The 19,841-nt window shown below is 42.9% G+C and overlaps 1 protein-coding gene across 1 annotated transcript in view; it reads left to right on the top strand.

The window, feature by feature from the left end:
- The first annotated feature begins 4,056 nt into the window (after positions 1-4,056).
- Positions 4,057-19,841, top strand: part of LOC145406931 (glutamate receptor ionotropic, kainate 1-like) — a 152,425-nt gene continuing 136,640 nt past the window's right edge. The window contains exon 1 of the mRNA XM_080278012.1: positions 4,057-4,172. Coding sequence (XP_080134138.1) covers positions 4,075-4,172 — 98 coding nt within the window. The 5' untranslated portion in view covers positions 4,057-4,074. The remainder of the gene's footprint in view (positions 4,173-19,841) is intronic.

Genomic DNA, 19,841 nt, shown 5'->3' with positions numbered 1-19,841 from the left:
CATGGTGGAGAAACCAATAAGGGCATCTGCGGGATACTGCAAGTCATTAGTGACATGAAATTCAATGGGGATAGGGGGCAAATCTCTGTGGAGTTTGACTTCAAGGGTGACTCTTCCCTTAACCTTAAACTCTGAGCCGTTGACACCACATAGGCGAATGTCTGGTGGTTCTAGGAAACTGACGTGGTTGTGATGGCGATGAATAATTTGTAAGGAATTTTCGGAGATGAGATTTACTATAGATCCTGTGTCCGAGAAGAATGACGTTGGTATGTCATGACTGCTGCCGAGAATGACTAAACCCGAGGATGTTATGGGACCTACATGGCGGATGGGGAGTTGGGTTTCTGGTTCTACGTGATATTGGTCCGATACGGGCGCGGCGCTTCCCCCGACTGTGGGCGGTTGAGGTAACGACATTCCTCAGTGGTGTGAGTCGTGCTTGATTTGTGGTATTTGCGGTGTGGACGACGTGAGCGGGAAGGCGTACGCTGTCTGGTTTGGGAGTGAGGACGTCTGTATGTATGGTCGCAACTGGATGCTCAAAGTCCAAGATGACCACAGTACCAGCAAAGAATCGAAGATTGTCTGTTTCATCGGGCGCTAGATTGATCACGACCTGCGGTAGGAGAGCGATGTGCGGCAGGTCTGCCACGTGTGGTGGGACGGGAGCGAGATTGGTCTGGGGTAGTGGAGGTGTGACAGACTGAGGAGGCCAAGGGTTGGGTGGTGCCCTGACGCATGTAGTTCGAACCTGTTCTTTCATGAATGGCTTTAGTGACCTGAATAATTTTATCTCCTGGATTGAAACCGATTTCCAAGGCTGGCTCTCGCTGTTTAGGAGTAAGCCAATGAAGGAATCTGAGGTAACCAATTAAGTCAGCAAAGTTGGTGAGTGAAAGCATTGGAACACTATTCTTGTCTTCTAACCATTTCGTGCCTACCAGTAATTGGAGCATCTCGCTACTAGTTGCTTTCATGGCGGCAGCAGCTTCGCGGAGCTTGGCATAGTGCACTGGGACGCGCAAGTCCTCATCTAGTTGGTTTAGGATATTAATGAATCCCATGAGAGACGCGGTATTTGAATGCTGGCAACAAAGGCTGATGAGTTCCATATGAAAATCAGCAAAGGTACGAATGCTATCGAAATGTCCTGCACAGATCGTGGATCTGATGTCCGATTTCCCTTGGTGCAAGCGACCGAGGAGGTAGGCTACTTTGAGCGATTCATCGGTTATTTGTCTATTGTGTATTTCTGTGTCGACTTCTCTGAGGAAATCATAGACAGACCAAGTTGGGTCCTGTCCGGTAAATTTGGGACGATTGGCATCGTCGAGATAGATAGACTGTGGAGGGTTGGCCATGGCTGGAAGTGCAGAAGTGGCGGCAGGAGAGGTGTGGGAGAGAGAGAAGGTAGTGGCAGTTAAGGGCGAGCAAGACGGGGTATGAAGGGAAGCAGGAGAGGTAACGACAGGGGAAGGAGTAGAGGAAGAAGAAGGGAGAGTAGAGGCAGGAGTAGAGGAGGAGGTATCTGGATTTACGAGTGTAGGATGGGTAGTAAGTGATTCTGCGGGAAGTGAAACGGGAGTCTCAGGTGCAGGGCGGTGGTACTCTTTGCCACTTCGTAAATGAGTGATTGGGTTAGAGTCGGCAGACGGGGTATGATCAGGTGATATTTCCGGGGCGAGAGGGCTGGTGTCAAGCGGTTGATGTGGAAAGTATGACATTTAATGCAGCAATGGAAAATAAAAGGATGAAGATGGATATATAGATGGAAATGTATGATATAACAATGAGAGAATGGAATACACGAGTAGGTGTGAAAATGAATGAAGGTGCGGGGATGGATGGTTTAAATAAAAGGCGAAGGATGAGATGGAGTATAAATAATGTAGGTGAAGATGAAAACGGGGTAATGGAAATGAGATGGAATATTTACAATAACCAATCTGTAGAGAAAATCAAGGATAATCTCTATAGAAAGGAAAGATATACTATAATTATACAGTAGAGAGTCGAGATGTATGACGTGCAGGGGTGGCTGGGCGTAGCTGGGCTGGGGCGGGGCGGGGCGGGGCTGGGCTGGGCTGGGCTGGGCGGGGCGAGGCGGGGCGAGGCGGGGCGAGGCGAGGCGGTGGGGTAGAGACAGCTGGGCGGAGAGGAGAAGAGACGCCGCGATGAATCACCGGCAGGGAGTGGCGGTCTTAGGAGGCTCCGTAATGCAGACCAGATGCGGGCAACGGCGGAGGCCGGTGGTGGATGTGAGGGCAGATGTCGGTGCAAGTCAGGTGTAGAGCTGGTGAGTTGCAAATGCAGAGAATGGTGGTGGGCAGGCAGCGGGCAGACAGTGATAAGTGGCACCGTGGGGGCAGGAGCTATGATGAGTTCGGAACAGGTGCTGGGAACAGGTGCAACAGGTGCGTAGGTCGGCGACGGCGACACGTGCGGTCAGGAACAAGGCGTATGGGTGGGGTTGGTTGAGAGGTGAGCACTGGTGAGAAAAATTGGACACTCGGAGGCACAGACAGGTATTACACCACTAGAGGCACGGAGGAGGGGAAAGGCTGGCAGATGCGAGACGTCGTGTATCTTGTTGTATCACTAAAAATCCAAGGAGGTGGTCAGAATCTGATGGTTCGAAACACCGCTGCTACCAAATGTAACTTGCAATACTTTGGTGATAGAAACTCCGTGTACAAACAGCTAGATAAAGAGTTTATTACAAGCTCACAGTAAAATAGTCTGCCCGTCTTGGCTGTCTGCTATCAACTGATGCAATAATGCCTTCTTCAGGCGTGGGAAAGCGTGCTGACCTAGCAAGTTTAGTGGGGGCATGTATGCATTGGGGGGGGGACATATATACATCGGGGGTAGACATATTGTGGAGGGGGTACATATATATACATATATATATATATATATATATATATATATATATATATATATATATATATATATATAAATATATATATATATACACAAGATGGATATTTGTGCTCTTACAGAAGCGAGGTTGCTTGGAGTTGATAAAATGAATTTGGAGGATGGTATTACTATGTTGGTTTCTAGTAGGAGTGATGGAAATCATTACCAAGGAGTAGGCTTACTGCTGAGTAGAGATGCTTGTAAGGCAGTATGTGAGTTTGAACCAATTAACGAGCGCTTGCTTTATGCTCGTTTAATAATCATTGGGACCTATCACTTTGTTCATTACTATTTGTACATTTCTCCTGAATGAGCTGTGCTTTTGCAGAGTCAGTGTTTTCTCGTTCCTGCCCTTCAGTGAGTCAGACGATGTACCGCAGCGGGTGGCCACGTGGACTGCTGGGGTTGGCCTCACTCTCGCCTCCCCACCCAACCTCTTTCCTCCAAAGTTTTCATGGTATGCTGATCCTCACCACAACACCAGGACGCATATTCCAGGCACTTTTTCACTCAAAGGTTTAGCAACTTTCGGCTCAACCAGTAGTTTTTTCTCTCTCTCTCTCTCTCTCTCTCTCTCTCTCCTTCTTCTTCTTCTTCTTCTTCTTCTGCTTCTTCTTCTTCTTCTTCTGCTTCTTCTTCTTCTTCTGCTTCTTCTTCTTCTTCTGCTTCTTCTTCTTCTTCTGCTTCTTCTTCTTCTTCTTCTTTACATAATGGGCAAACGTATCTGAATGTTTTATGAGTTGATTAAGACATTCGTCCATTACAGGTTCCAGATATTTATTTGCTTCTAGATCTGCCGATTTCATTTGTGTTGTACGGTACATTTTGTGTAATGGACAAGTATACCCCCAAATTTACCTGTTATGCCATTATTAACCACTTCATTCCAAAGACATATTAAACAATTAACTGTTGTTGCTTCCAACAGTTTTAATTAACTCTGTATAATCTTGAATTTAGCCAGGCCATATACTGCTTCCTTCACTACCTGGGCACTGTCCTAAGCTGAGCATAGTTGTCTGGCAGCAACAAGAATGAATTATAATACTCCGTAGTACTGAAGGCAATAAGACAGCCATCCGTTGCAGGTTCCCCCACCATCCTCACATAGTACTAACTGCGGAAGAGTATCCGACAAATGTAGCAGTGATGGTGGACGACCCCACATCGCCCGGAGGAAAGCGACTCACATTCAGAGGACCCACTAGCAAGATGGTTGAGTTCCTCTCCAGGAAACTGAATTTTAGGTAGGCTGTCAAACAGGTGACTTTTTGAGGTACGTTGATTTGCACACTGCAGTAAGGCAACAGACAGGTGTAAGCTGAATGTTGGTTGATGGTGGTGGCTAGTGGCTCTGGTGGAACAGGTATACTCTGACATGCTGAGCATTGTATGCTCTGTGATATCTTAGATGGGAGCATATAAACTGGTCAGGTGAGTGTGCTAGAACAGCGTACAGCATGTATTTGGGTGCTAGAGGACGATATAAAATACTGGATCATGCATCATAATATCTTTATGTTGTTGTTGTTTCCTGAGAAATGCACCCTCATCTCGCAATTTTCCCTGTATCCCTTTGTCAAACCTTAGAAAAAAAAATCATGCTGTAGTTCACATATTATACTTATGATCAGTATCTTTTTCACACGTACTTACTTTTACTGTATTCTCTTCACCACCAAATATCATATTGGTCGCCGATCTCCACACCGAGAGAGCGTTAAAGGCTACATATTTTTTTCGTGGTATTCTTGGTCATCCAGTTATGTTGGCAACGTCGAAACAAGTGCCTCGAAAAAAGAATTGGCAAAGTTGCACCTTCCTTGTCCCCCAAAGCAGAATCAGGTATTATGCTAAGTTAACATTTGGTTAGGCCGAATCTGGTTAGGTATTGGTTGGTCTAATGTCAAAATGCAGCTATTCTGATGATTTTATCATCTGATTAGCCGAACTGTCTCATCTATTCCCGAGCTATGGCGCGACGTTGCTGCGTCATTTATCCCTGAACTCGTTCCGAAGCTGCCAATGTAAATGAAGGACTCAGTGTACTTGAAGAAAAAACTACGCTTCCCGTCTGACGAGTTGCTCATTTCATTTTAGGAACACTGCTGAATGATAGTATTATTGGCTGTTTCTACCTCCTTAAATTTTATTTCATGTAGAAGAATTGATAATGTGTGTGTACGTCAATTCATGTATTATATATATATATATATATATATATCATCATCATCATCATCCGGACCTCCTTTCCCCCCCCAAGGGCAGGGTGAGGAGTAGCAATGTCCAGAAAACCCAAAATTGCCCAGACCAATGGGCCACGCTTCCATTCACTCATCATTCAAGCCCCCGGAATCCTGGCTCTATCGGATACGCCAAAAACATTCACCACGTTCTGTAGCTTCACATATCGCATCCGACAGAGTCAATCCAGACGCTGCCACGTTCGGGTGCCAAAAATCCCTGATCATGTATATCTCCTCACAAAATTCATCCAACCAGCTCGATCTCCTGTCAGTTCCCTAGCCTCACCGACTACCAAACCTCTCTTCCTCACACATTCATCAACCATATCTCTCCACCTTCTCCTTGGCCTACCTCGCCTCCTCCCTACTTCAAATTCTCTCAGATATACCTTCTTCACCACTCTATTGTTATCCATTCTCTCCACATGACCATACCATCTCAGTACACTCTCTTCAATTCTGGTGTCCACCGACTTCCTCACTCCGCATCTTTCACGAATCACATTATTTCGTATCCTATCCACCCTCTGTACTCCACATACATTCCTCAGCAGTCCCATCTCCACTGCTCTTACTCTTGACTTTTCATTTTCATGCCACATCATAGTCTCACATCCAAATTTTAAAGTTGACACTAACACTCATTCATGTAAGCCTCGTGCAGCTGCAACACTCAAGCCTCTGTTTCTTATCAAGGCCTTCATTGCACCAGCTACTTTTCTTCCTTGTGTCACTCTACTTTCCACTTATTTTGCCCAATTTCCTCTCTTTTCTATCACTGTACCCAGGTATTTGAACTCTTACCAATTCCAGTCTCTCTCCATTCACTGTTACATTGCACTGGAAGTTACCTTCTCTCTCAATAACCATAACTTTACTCTTTTCTACATTTACTCTCAAGGCACGACGCTTGCAGACATCAGCAAAACTCTGCACTAGCGTACCAAGTTCTTATCCAGTACTTGCAAGCAGTACTGCATCATCAGCATACAACAAATTTGAGATATTCCATCCATCACCATTCATTACCAATGCCATCCCTCTCACCATTACTCATGTTTTCACTTCTCTCATCACCCCATCCATATATACATTGAACAACCATGGGTACATCACACAACCTTGTCGCACCCTCACACTGATTGTGAACCATTCACTTAGATGCCCATTAACCCTGACACATGCTTCACTGCCATCAAAAAAACTCTTGACGGCACCTAACAGCTTACCCTCTACACCATACATGCGCAAAACTTTCCACAATCCTTCTCTGTCCACTTTGTCATATGCTTTTTCCAGATCCATGAATGCCATAAACACCTTATGGTCCTTCTCACAAGCCTTCTCTACTATCTGTCTCACTGAAAATATTTGGTCCACACATCCTATGCCACCCTGTTCATTACTCAGTAGGACTTCTGATCTCTCTCTTACGTTCTCTGTAATAATTCTTCCATATATATATATATATATATATATATATATATATATATATATATATATATATATATATATATATATATATATATATCTAAATAACAGAGCGGAGGAAGGAAAAACAAATGGGTAAAAAAAAATAATCCATACACCAGATTAATGGTGTCCTCCGTTCATAAAATATCTGTAACAGTTAGACTTGAACAGTTGTGAGTTGAAATTTGGAGGAAAACAACTCTGGGGAAGCAAGTTCCAGAGAGATGTAGTTCGGGGAATGAAAGAATTCTGATAGGCAGAAGTTCTGCAATATGGTTGAGTGACATTCCAGTCATGAGCGCTACCAGATGCCCGTGTAGCACGAGGGAAGGCATGGAGAGGTGGCACCATGGACGCAACTTCGTCTGAGCATTTGCCAAAAAAATATCTGTAAAATAATGCAAGGGAGGCAACATTCCTTCTTACTTGCAGGGGAGGTAGTTTATATGTAATGGCAGGGTTGTTAATGATTCTAACAGCTTTATTCTGAATTTTGTCTAGTTGTCTTAATGCAACCTCTCCACAACCATTCCACAAGGGTGAGCAATATTCAAGCTGAGAGCGCACATGACTCTTATAAATTATAGCTAACTGCTCATTGGCGAAGAAGTTACGGACTCTGTACAATAATCCAAGTTTCTTTGAGGCGGTTATAGCAAGTGATCTGACATGAGAGGTCCAGCTGAGGGCACTGTTAAGTGAGACACCAAGAATTTCAATACTTTTGGAGATGGGAATATTAGTAGCACTGAAGGTAATGTACGAATCTGGCAATATCTGTCTATTAGTAAACTGTATATATTTAGTTTTACTAGCATTAAAAGAGACAAGGCTGTTTTGTCCCCATTCACTGATTGTAGATAGATCTTGATTTATGGAGATAGCTGTACTGAGTTGAGAGGTAGAGATATTAGACTTTGTGAATGGATGTCTGAGTGTGAATGAACTATGTAGTGTTGAGTCATCTGCATATGAGTGAATGGGATTGTGAGTGACAGATAAGAGATCATTAATATGAACCAGAAATAGGGTTGGCACCAGAACTGATCCCTGCAGCACGCCGGCGTTAATTGAGTGGAAATTCGAATATACATCATCTACTTTTACTCTTATTTTCCTGTCACTAAGATAAGAAGAAATCAAAGGAACAAAAGACGTTAGTCCATAGCAAGGGAGTTTGGACAGCAGGGAACGGTGCCATACTCTGTCGAAAGCTTTAGAGATATGAAGAGCTACTGCATGAGTTTCTCCAAAAAGATCAATTGATTGATGGATGGTATGATTTGAGATACTGAGTATGTCAATGGTGGCTCTTTCGTGGCGAAAACCGTATTGTCTATCACTAATTAAGTTGTTGGATTCAAGATGTTTAACAATATGCTTATTAATTAAAGTTTCAAATACCTTACCAAGAGAAGATGTGACAGCTATTGGTCTGTAATTGGAGGGGTCAGACGAACTTCCTTTCTTCGGAACTGGGTGGATATTGGCTTCTTTCCATGAATTTGGGAATAAAGAAGTACGTATGCATAGTCTGAATAATTTAGCTAAGACAGAGGCAAGTTCAGGGGAACACTTTTTCAAAACAATTGGCGGAATTCCATCTGGGCCTGGAGCTTTGTTGGTAGGTAAATTGTCTAGGATGAATTTTACGTATCTTGCCTGTATTTTAAGTGGGGCAATTTCGGGAGTATGAAGTTCCAGTACTGAGACATTCTGGCTGGTATCATCTATGGTAGAGTTTCTGGCAAAGGTACTAGCAAAGATATCTACTTTCCCACGTGGGTCATTTGTAATATTGCCATCTGAAGATTTTAGTGAGGGAATGGAAGATGACTTGTTAAAGTTATTATTGAAAGAATTAAGAGTTGACCAGAATATTCTATTGTCATTAGGGTTGTTAAGTAGTTTTGATGCTTGCTTTTGAAGAAAGTTTGATTTAGATAGATTTAATACAGCTTTTGCATGATTTCTAGCAATTTTAAATTGGGAGAGTGATTCAAATGATATATATATATATATATATATATATATATATATATATATATATATATATATATATATATATATATATATATATATATATATATAATGAAAGAGTTTGTTGTGTAGGATTTCTAATTAACAGAAATTTTGCAGACAACTTCATAAATTCAGCAGAGTATCTGAGAGCAGTATGAATTGTAATTAGATTGCACAAACAATACACCATGAAAGTAATACAAGTATATGGAACGACTTCTCAAAGCTCAGAGGAAGAATTAGAAACATTCTATGACGACATCTCCCAGATTATGGAAGAAGAAACGACCACATATACTATACTCATGGGAGACTTCAATGCAAAAGATGGGAAATTTAAAAAATGGAGAAGCGTGTATGGGAAAATTTGGAGTAAGAGAAAGAAATGAAAGAGGAGAAATGATAGTAAATTTTGCTGAAATGTATAAGATGAGAATAATAATGAACACGTTCGTTCACAAAAGAAGTGGGAGAAAATGGACCTGGAAAAGTCCAAACGGAGAAATAAAAAATGAAATCGTCTTCATTGTAGCAGATAAGAATAACACGATCACAAATGTCATCGTTATTAACAAAGTAAATATAGGAAGTGACCACAGAATGAAGGGTTGCACAGCCAGATTCAATTACAGAAGTGAAAGAAGATGATTAAAAATTAAAAGACCTATCTATCTCTATCTATTGCCAGACGTCTCAATCCCGTTTGGGGTGGCCACAAACAAATCGCCTCCAAGTCGCCCTGTCCCCCGCCATTTCACTACCCTGCTCCCAACTCACACACCCCCTCTCTCATATACCTCTCCACCCCATCCCTCCATCTCATCCTCGGCCTCCCCCTCCCTCTTCCCGCCTCCACCTCACTCACATACACTCTCTTCGTCAGACTTTCACCCTCCATCCTCTCCACATGGCCAAACCACCTCAGTGTGTTCCTCATAACGCTTCCTATTACATCCACATCAACACCACAACACTCCTTTATATCCTCATTCGTCAGCCTGTCTCTCCATGTGACTCCACAGGCTCCTCCTAAATAACTCATTTCCACTGCTCTCACTCTTGACTTGTGTCCTTCCAACAACGTCCAAGCTTCACTTCCGTACTTTAGAGTTGGTATCACAATACTGTCATGTAGTAACTTTTTCACTTCCATGCTCACTTCCCTGCTTCTTATCACTGCTTTCAAAGAACCAGCAACCTTTCTTCCCTGCTGTACCCTTTCAAGCACTTCACCCTCCAAACCTCCATCCTTACTCATCACACTACCCAAGTACTTAAACGTACTCACATTTTCCAATTCCTCACCATCCAACCTCGCTGTACATTCACTGACTTCACCTCTCTCAAAGACCATCACTTTACTCTTCCCTACATTCACCTTTAGATTCCGTTTCTTACACACTCTCCCTTTTCATCCACCAAGCCTTGCGCTCCCCTTCGTCTTCACTCAACAACACAGTATCATCTGCAAACAACAGTACGGGGAGTTTCCAAACACTATCCTCTTTCACCAAGGCCACTCCAACATCCACTACCCTACCTTGTACCTCTTTTATTACCCCATCCATGTACAGATTGAACAACCATGGAGATATGACACATCCCTGTTTCAACCCAACTTTCAAAGAGAAAAATTCACTTAGTTCACCATCCACACGCACTGCAGCCTTCGCATCATCGTACATACTCTTCACAGCATTGAACAACTTCCCATCTACTCCATATATTCTTAACACTTTCCACAATCCTTGTCTATCCACCCTGCCCTACAATGCCCTACAATAATAAATGAAAGCAAAACAGCCTTTCACTTGGAAATAATGAACAGACTTCAGGCTCTAAATAATACTGAATGTCGCACTGATGAGCTGAATAACAAACTTAAAAAAGTGCTAAGAGAACCAGCAGAGGTAGTAGGGAAACCTAACGCAACCAAGGCCAAGAAGTATGCAGAAAAAAACATTCGAGCTCATGAAAAAAAAACAAGAGACTGAAAGTAAAAATAAAGACGAAATAGAGCGGGAAGAATAAAATAAGCTTAGCAACAAGAGACAAAGAGGAGAAAAAAGAAAGAGAAACATGGATCGGATCAAAGACTGAAACAGGTCCGAAGTAAAATGGCACTAGGAAATCAACGAATTACTTCACTGAAAGACAAAAAACGGTGAAGTCATGAAATGCAGAGATAGGATGGTGAAAAGAATTGAAGAATTTTACAAAGAACTGTATGCATCAAAGACCGTAGTACCAATAGCTAGCTTTTCAGTTCAAACAAGTGATATACCTGAGGCAACGCAAGACGAAGTAAACATTTCTCTTAAAAATATGATGAGAAGGATGGTTCCGGGAGAAGATGAAATAGTAGCAGATTTACTGTTGCATGCAGGAGTAGAAGTACAAAACAGGCTCGCCGACTGATTTACTCAATATATAAAAAAAGAAGAAATTTCCCAAAACATGGTGTAATGCTATAGATACTTTACAAAAGAGACTCAAAAGATCTTAGTAACAATCGACCCATTAGCTTGTTATCAATCATTTACAAACTGTTCACTAAAGTCTTTACGAACAGAATAAGAACAAATCTGGATTAAAACCCAACCTTGTGAAAATGCAGGATTCCGAAGCGGGTATTCGACTACTGATCATCTACACACAATGAATCAGCTAATGAGAGAACTACAAGTTATAATAAACCACTGTGCTTATGTTTACTTGATTACAAAAAGGCTTTTGACTCTGTGGAGCACACAGCAAAATTATTAATTCAGTGCGAAAACAAGGAGTAAATGCGAACGTCGTATAAATGATCGAAAACATACATAAAGAGGAAACTACTACAGTTAAATTACATAAAGACTCGGAAAATATTACGACTGTGAAGGGTGTCCGTCGGGGAGATACATCACCAAAATAATTTACAACATGCCTAGAATGAAGGACTGGAAAAACAAAGGAGTAAACATAGACAGAGAAAATCTGAACCATTTAAGATTGCAGACGACATTGTCCTAATCTTAGAAACAGCAGAGACATGCACGAAATGTTAAATGAACTATAGTATCCCTCGCTTAAATGTGCGGCTGTGGTGTGTCCCGCACCTGTGTACAGTGTTGCCACGTTTTCTATACCGTTATCTCTCTCTCTCTCTCTCTCTCTCTCTCTCTCCTGGCGGGAGATGTGAGCCACCCTGAGTCCTTTTGATTCTTTTATAAGTTATTTATAATTGTGCTTTCATTTGTTAATTTGGTTTTGTTATATTTAGTGATATTTATCATATTTTGTATACGGCGACAGATGACCCGTTATTGCAGTACCATGATTGATTTTCATTCATTCATTCTCTTTCCCCTTCCTCCATCTCTCTCTCAGCCTGACAATGCCTCCACCACCACCACTCCCCGTCATGCCGACAATGCATTCAACCTTGCCCCTCTCCTGCCTGCCTCTCTCTCTTTCTCTCTCTCTCTCTCTCTCTCTCTCTCTCTCTCTCTCTCTCTCTCTCTCTCTCTTTTATTGCAAGAGACATTTTGGATATTTTCTTTTACATAATATTGTATATATTGTAAATTTGACTTCATTTCCACACCACCCTTGAGGTATTTGTCTTGGCGTGCTTTTTTTTAAGAGGTATCCCCAATAGGCCTATTCCTCTATCTCTCACAGAAGGCAGAAAAACAGAAGAAAAAGAAGGAAGAGAAACATGAGGAAGAAAAGTGCGAAAGAGGATAGAAGAGTTTTGATGTATCCTTATCAGAAGATGTGAGAGTGATAGTGAAAGAATCGATGTAATGGTCAATCACGACATCTCTCTTTTCATCATCCTCTTGCAGTTTTTCCGCGTGCCTCACAGCATTCTTCCAGTTGTCTGCGTGACGTTGTTGAGTGACTCATGGACGAGTGGCTTCAGATCTGCAATTCTGAACGTATTTCTCTTTGACACGTAGCCTTTAACCTGTGCCCAAATTAGCTCGATTGGGTTATATTGGCAGTGGTAAGGGGGTAGGCGTACAACCCTATGTCCATGTTCTGAGGCCGTCTTATCGATGACATAGTTTGTATCGGCAGCAGCGATGTGGCGAGTCACAAGGTGCAGGAGTTGCGTTTTGAGGAGACCGTCTGGCACTGTAACACCCTTCTTCTCCAGCCTTTCTCGGATTTCCTCTTTCTTGGTTGCAGTAGTTGGTGGTTTATCTATTTTTCTGGAGTGATAGGATGCATTATCCATCACTATAACAGAAGATGATGGAATGTTGGGTAACAGTTGATTCTTAAACCACTTTTCAAAGGTGTCCGCATTCATCTGTTCATGATAGTCTCCTACATTCTTTGCTTGGAAAACAAGAGTTGCTCCAGGAACAAATCCATCTTTGGTTCCTGCGTGCAGCAAAATCAAGCGGGAACCCTTCCCTGTGGGCACCCTCACTCCCACGGCCTTGTTTGCATTGCTGTCCACCCAGCATTTGGACACACAGTAATTTTGATTGATCCATGTCTCGTCTAAGTAGACAATGGTTTTGCCTGAACTTTTAAGCTCCTTCATTTCTTTCAAGAAAATGCACCGTGCATATATTATATCATCTCTTTCCTTTAGGAATCTCCGTCCATCAACATTTGCATAACGAAAACCGATTTTCTTAAGAACTCTTCTTAATGTCTCACGGCTGCCAGGATACGAAAGATTGGTCTTAATTTCTGCATAAATTTTTTCAAGTGTGGGGATTTCCTTCCTCTCATAAAAACTCAGAACTGTTCTTCGTAGCACGCCTTCATTAAAGTTATCAAAGAAATCGGTCATTGGTGCTACACGTTTCCTTTTCTTGGGGGACTTAAACTTGGGACATTGAATCTCCTCATTCTCTCTTGCATCTTTAGAGATTTTTTCAACTGATCTCTCGCTAATCTTCGTTGCTGCAGCTGTACGAGAGACGACCTTTGATAGGCCATGAAGAACTACTCCCTTCTCCTTCTCCTCCTAAAAATACTGCCTTACATTGAAGACAATTTCTTTAGCCTGGCTGTGTAGATGCGAGGAATCTGATTGAGCTGCCATGCTGTCTGTACAAAGGACATAAAGGAAGTGACACGAGGTCACCACCAGGAAGCTATGCTGTAAAGGCCACCGACTGGGTGTGCAAGTGTTGTCGCTCGCGAGTGAATAATGTTTTTTTTTTTTTACTTCGGTATTGGCATATGCCTACTATTTTGTCCTACATATTAGCTTATGATTATAAATGTGATTATTCTTCGCCCTTAAAATTACGGTAAAAGCCAGTAAATGTGAGCATTTTTCCCTAGCAACACCTGTACAAGCTATGCTTGGGTCTATGGAGGGGTACGTACTTTACCTTAGGCCAGACTGGGAGTGTCAGTGTTGCCACTCACAAGAATTATATGAATTATTTCTTTTACTTTGGATATTGGCATATTTCTTCTTTTTTCAGGCTCATTATCTTATATCCATAACTGTGATATTATTACCCACCCTAAAACTACGCTAAAAACCATTAAAAGTGACTACAATTTCTTTTAGCAACACTGTACAATATGTATGTCATGTTTCTGTGTTACTGTATAAATATTTTATGCATAATAAGATTACTGTTGATTCATCCACCAAAATACACAAGTGTAAGTTTTATTCACCTGAATTTATCGTATTTGTGATGCCTTGTACACACAGCAAAAAAACTATCGTTACAGGGGGGTCCGATGTGTTTCACACTGAACAACCTGGCTGTCTCGCTAGGGTTGGTAAGCCTGACAGTGGGTGAGTTGCCAAATAGGACGAGGTAGAAATATGCATGGGAGAAGCAATGGATGTAGCTTATAATAAATATGCAACAAACACACGCAGGGATACCAATGGAGGAGGCTGTTATCAAAAACCTTCATTCGTGTGTCATTTTATATCGCGCAGAAGGTGTAACGATAGTTTTTTTGATGTGTGTACATAAATAGCTTCCGTTTCACATCGCAAGTTGGGGAAACGTGGCACCATTGTACACAGGTGCGGGACACACCACAGCCGCACATTTAGGCGAGGGATACTGTAAACAGAGAAAGTCTCAAAGTATGGCTAAAGATGAACCGGAGTAAAGCTATGTTTAATCCACATGTACAGTTGGAGAAATTTCCGCGCGGGACACAGCGTACAAGGCAGCAGGAGCGGCAAATAATTTGATCTGGTAACAGTGTTGGGGTAAAGGAGGGGTCGGACATGAGGGGTAGGTGAGGGTTTGAGGGGGTAGTGGGGGTAGCTGTGTGTTGGGAGGGGTGGGACGTGAGGGATCGGGGGGTAGTGGGAGTAGCTGTGTGTTGGGAGGGATGGGAGTTGGGGTAGCGGAGTGTTGAGGAGAGGATTAGTAGCCAATGCATGTCGTAACATAATTTGCTTTGATTTTAACTGAATGTGTGTTTATGATAGAACACACGAAGTAGCAACAAGCTGTAAAATGATGGTTCATGACATGATGAAAAATGGTCAGTTCAGTGATCATGCAAGGCTGATATAAACACACAGACATCACCAACACGTAACCTTATATATGACTCGTCCCCCTTCGGTATCTATAACATCCCTATTGTAACACAGACTAATATCAGACGTTTACCTCAGATACGTCTCAGAAAAGTTGCTCATCCATCCATCCATCCATCATCAAATCCTACATTGCCCCATGAGGAGCGTAGGAGCCCGGGGCTAGGCAGTTGGTCCCGACATATAAGATGAGAGTGACCAGCCTCACTCATCCCTGAGTGGCATTACTTGAGCAATCAACCCCAACCTCCCCTTGGATATACTGTATATAATCCTGCACCGGCTAACTGGAGCACAATAATTACCCACTAAACCACCAGGCGCCAAAATTTGGTTATATGGTTACCACCCAGCATACTAGATTGTTCCCTGGTGTACTGGAAACCATTTGGCTTGTCACTCAGTGTAGAGTCACCCACAGGCAGAAGGAATAGGAAAGAATGAAGGAAAGACAGAAGAGGTAGTGTAAAGTCACCCGTAGGCAGAAGGACAAGGAAAGAATGAAGGAAAGAAAGACAGAAGAGGATGGAAGGAAAGAAGGATGGAGGAGAGGAAAAGGCAGACACCCGAGGGCAGCACAATATCGAGTGAGTGGATGGTGAGCTCTCCCACCTACAGCTTAACTGTAACGTAGATATGTAGTGTATGAAAAATAAAGTACCTTAAATAAAATATTCCATTTCTTTGTTGTTTTAGTCAACTATTAGTATTTTTAAGCCTAATAGGCATTAAAGCATGTCAGATTATAAGGTAAATGCATCTTTCTTAGCTGTCAATGTCAATTTTATATACAGTATTTCCTAAATCGTAAGCACATGCTGGCTGCTTGTCACAAACTAATTTAAGCATAAACCAGACCTAGACCTTTTCAGGTCAATTAATAGCGTCTGCGTGTGTGTTGTGCAGTGTATAATACTGGGTCTCTCGCTGTCTAACTCTCTCAGTTTATCTAACAGAGAATCATAAGTAGGCTAAGGATAATCATGCAATTGCATATGTGCATATGCAATTGCATATTCTAGCCATTTATGAGCGTAAATGCATATTCCTACTTTTTGTTTGTTTATACGGCATATTCTTTGAAATTTCCTAGGTATTATAATAACTTCTTGAACTTGTAGGGGTAGGGGGGTTTCAAGAATACTCCCCCAGAATCCCTGCTTGTCGTATAAGGCGACTAAAAGGGTTGGTGGTGGGTTAGTGCCCCACCCCGTAAAAAGAACTAACTAAAAAAGCGAACAAAGCGCCTCGGACCAGGACGGACCATACGTTGACGACTAAAGAACGGACAAAGGACATTCTTAGGGTGGGAACATGGAATGTGAGAGGAGCGAATGATGAAGTGAAAGAGAGAGAGATTGATCAGGTGCTTGAGGATGCAAGAGTGGATAGATGTGGATTGACTGAAACTAAATGGTAAGGTGAAAGAGTGAGAGAATGGGAATATGGTTTAGGTATATGTGCAGGAGTCAATGAGAATGAGAGGGCAAGAGTGGGAGTATGTCTGATGATAAGCAAGAAGTGGAAGAAGAATATAAGAGAGTATGGAACAGTGGGTGCAAGGATTGTATGGGTGAGGATGAATGTAGGTATACAAGCGTTGGCGATTGTATGTGTGTATGCCCCGACAGAGGATCAAGTGGCAAGAGTGAAAGATGAGTTTTGGGCGAGAGTAGAAGCGTGTATGGACAAGTTTGAGAGGAGCGAGAGAGTGCTGTTGATTGGAGACATGAATGGCAAAGTTGGGAATGTACGAGTGGATGGAGTGGTTGGTCAGTGGGGTGTTCCAGCTGACGTAGATGGGAATGGAAGTGCTTTGGTGGACATCTGTGCTTGTAAGGGGTTGGCAATAGCCAACACCTACTTTCGACATAAGATGATCCACCGGTATACATGGAGAGTAATGAGGAGGATGGATGGTGAACTTGTTGAACGAAAGGCAATGATACACTATGTGTGTTTGGATGAGCGAATGAGAAGACAAGTGCTGGATGCAAGAGTGTGGAGAGGGTGGGGGAATGGAGTCTCGGACCATCGCTTAGTGATGGCCAAGGTAGAGCTGCAAAGAAAGTGGTTGAGGAGACGAAGGGGAAGACAGGAGGAAGCAGCTCCTGTGAGAAGAGTGGAGAAATTGCAAGATGGTGAGAAAATGATAGAGTATAAGAGCATAGTGGAAGAAAGATTGGGAAGGTATGAGCTAGAGCAGATGGAAGGGATGGAAGACGTATGTAAGATATTCACGGAAGAGATAGGCGCAGCGTGTGAGGCGGTTTGTGGAGTGAGGAGGAGATGCAAGGGTGTGCAAGGGACAGCATGGTGGAATGATGAGGTGAAACGAGCTGTGGAACAAAAGAAGAAGGCATATAGTGAATGGTTAGCGAGTAGAGGTATGGGAGAAGATGAGAGAGAGAAGAGAGAGGTATATGTGAGCAGGAGAAGGGAGGTTAAGAGACTGGTGAAGGAGAGTAAGAAGAAAGTGGATGAAGAGTTTGGGAGGAATCTGAGTGTGAAATGGAGGGAGAGTAGGAAATTGTTTTGGAAGGAGGTAAAGTAAGTAAGGCAGTGTGAAAGGGGAAATAGTAGGGGAGTGAAAGATAGGAATAATAGATTGTTGGTGGAGAAGAGAGAGAACTTGAGGAAATGGAAGGAGCACTTTGAGGATTTGCTGAATGTAGAGAGTCCGAGCAGTGCGAGTATAAGTGGTTGGGGAATGGCTGGGAGAAGAAGAGATGAGAGGAGGGAGGAAGAGATCAGTAGGGCGGAAGTAGTGGAAGCGATGAAGAAGATTAAATTGGGAAAGGCCTAAGGAATTGATGAAGTGTGTGGTGAAATGCTGAGGTATGGGGGTGAGATTGTTGTGGAGTGGATATGGAAGTTGTGTAGATTGGCTTGGGAAGAGGGAAGGGTTCCAGAGGACTGGAAATCAGGTATAATTGTTCCTTTATACAAAGGAAAAGGGGAGAGAGAAGTATATGGTAACCATAGGGGTATTTGCCTTCTTACTGTGATTGGTAAAGTATATGGTAGAATACTCATTGATAGGGTTAGGCATATGACAGAGGAGTTAGTTGGAGAAGAACAAGGGGGATTTAGGAAGGGAAAAGGGTGTGTAGATCAGATATTTGTTGAAAGATGTTTAGTGGAAAAGTATCTAGAGAAGGGAAGGAAAGTGTATGCTGTCTTCATGGACTTGGAGAAAGCTTATGACAGAATAGATAGGCAAGGTATGTGGAAGGTTTTAAGAATATATGGTGGAGGGAAAATTGTTGAGTGCTGTGAAGAGTATGTACGAGGGAGCTAGGGCTACGGTGCGAGTGGATGGTGAGCTGAGTGAGTTCTTTGATCTCAATGTGGTACTGAAACAGGGTTGTGTGATGTCTCCATGGCTGTTTAATATATACAGTACATGGATGGGGTTGTAAAGGAGGTGCAGGGTAGGGCAGTGGATGTGGGGGTGGCTCTAATGAATGAGGGTGAGATTTGGAAGCTTCCGTTGTTGTTGTTTGCTGATGATACAGTATTGTTGAGTGAAGATGAATGGGAGTTGCAAGGTTTGGTGAATGAATTTGGGACAGTGTGTAGGAGGAGGAATCTGAAAGTTAATGTAAACAAAAGTAAAGTTATGGTGTTTGAGAGGAATGAAGTCACAGAGTGTGCAGTGAGGTTGGATGGTGAGGATATGGAGAATGTGAGTGCATTCAAGTACTTGGGTAGTGTGATGAGAAGGATGGAATTTTGAGGGATGAAGTGCGTGAAAGGGTACAGCAGGGAAGGAAGGTTGTTGGTACACTGAAAGCAGTGATGAGAAATAGGGAGGTTAGAATGGAAGTTAAGAAGTCACTGCATGATAGTACTGTGATCCCTACCCTGACGTATGGAAGCGAGGCATGGACCTTGCAAGAGGGGAACAAGTCAAGAGTGAGAGCAGTGGATGTGAGTTACTTGAGAGGAGCATGTGGAGTGACGTGGAGGGACAGGTTGACGAATGAAGAAGTGAAGGAACGCTGTGGGGTGGATGTGGATGTGGTTGAGAGGATTAGGAGAAATACATTGAGGTGGTTTGGACATGTGAAGAGAATGGAGAATGAAAGACTGACTAAGAGGGTGTATGTAGGTGAGGTGGAGGGAGGGAGAGGGAGAGGTAGACCGAGGATGAGGTGGAGGGATGAAGTTGAGAGGTATATGAGGGAGCAGGGGTGAGTTAGTGGGAGGGTAGTCAAATGGTGGGTGACAGAGCGACTTGGAGGCGTTTTGTCTGCGGCCACCATTTGCTGGATTAGGGCGTCGGGCTATAGATAGATAGATAGATAGATATTATCCATCAGATCATAGTGAATTGTATACTGCTTAATTGGCTGTGGTTGAGAAGGCCGTGACTTGATGGCCAGTAGACAGCATATATATATATATATATATATATAGATATATATATATATATATATATATATATATTGTCAGACGCCTCAATCCCGTTTGGGGTGGCTACAAACAAATCGCCTCCAAGTCGCCCTGTTCCCCGCCATTTCACTGCCCTGCTCCCAACTCACACCCCCGTCTCTCATATACCTCTCCACCCCATCCCTCCATCTCATCCTCGGCCTCCCCCTCCCTCTTCCCCCCTCCACCTCACTCAC

The sequence above is a fragment of the Coenobita brevimanus genome, chromosome 8 (genome assembly GCF_032717465.1).
Source record: "Coenobita brevimanus isolate Jiangsu-jjx chromosome 8, ASM3271746v2, whole genome shotgun sequence".
NCBI classification, from domain to species: domain Eukaryota; kingdom Metazoa; phylum Arthropoda; class Malacostraca; order Decapoda; family Coenobitidae; genus Coenobita; species Coenobita brevimanus.
The sequence above is the reverse complement of the archived record's forward strand: the minus strand, read 5'-3'. Positions and strand labels throughout refer to the sequence as shown.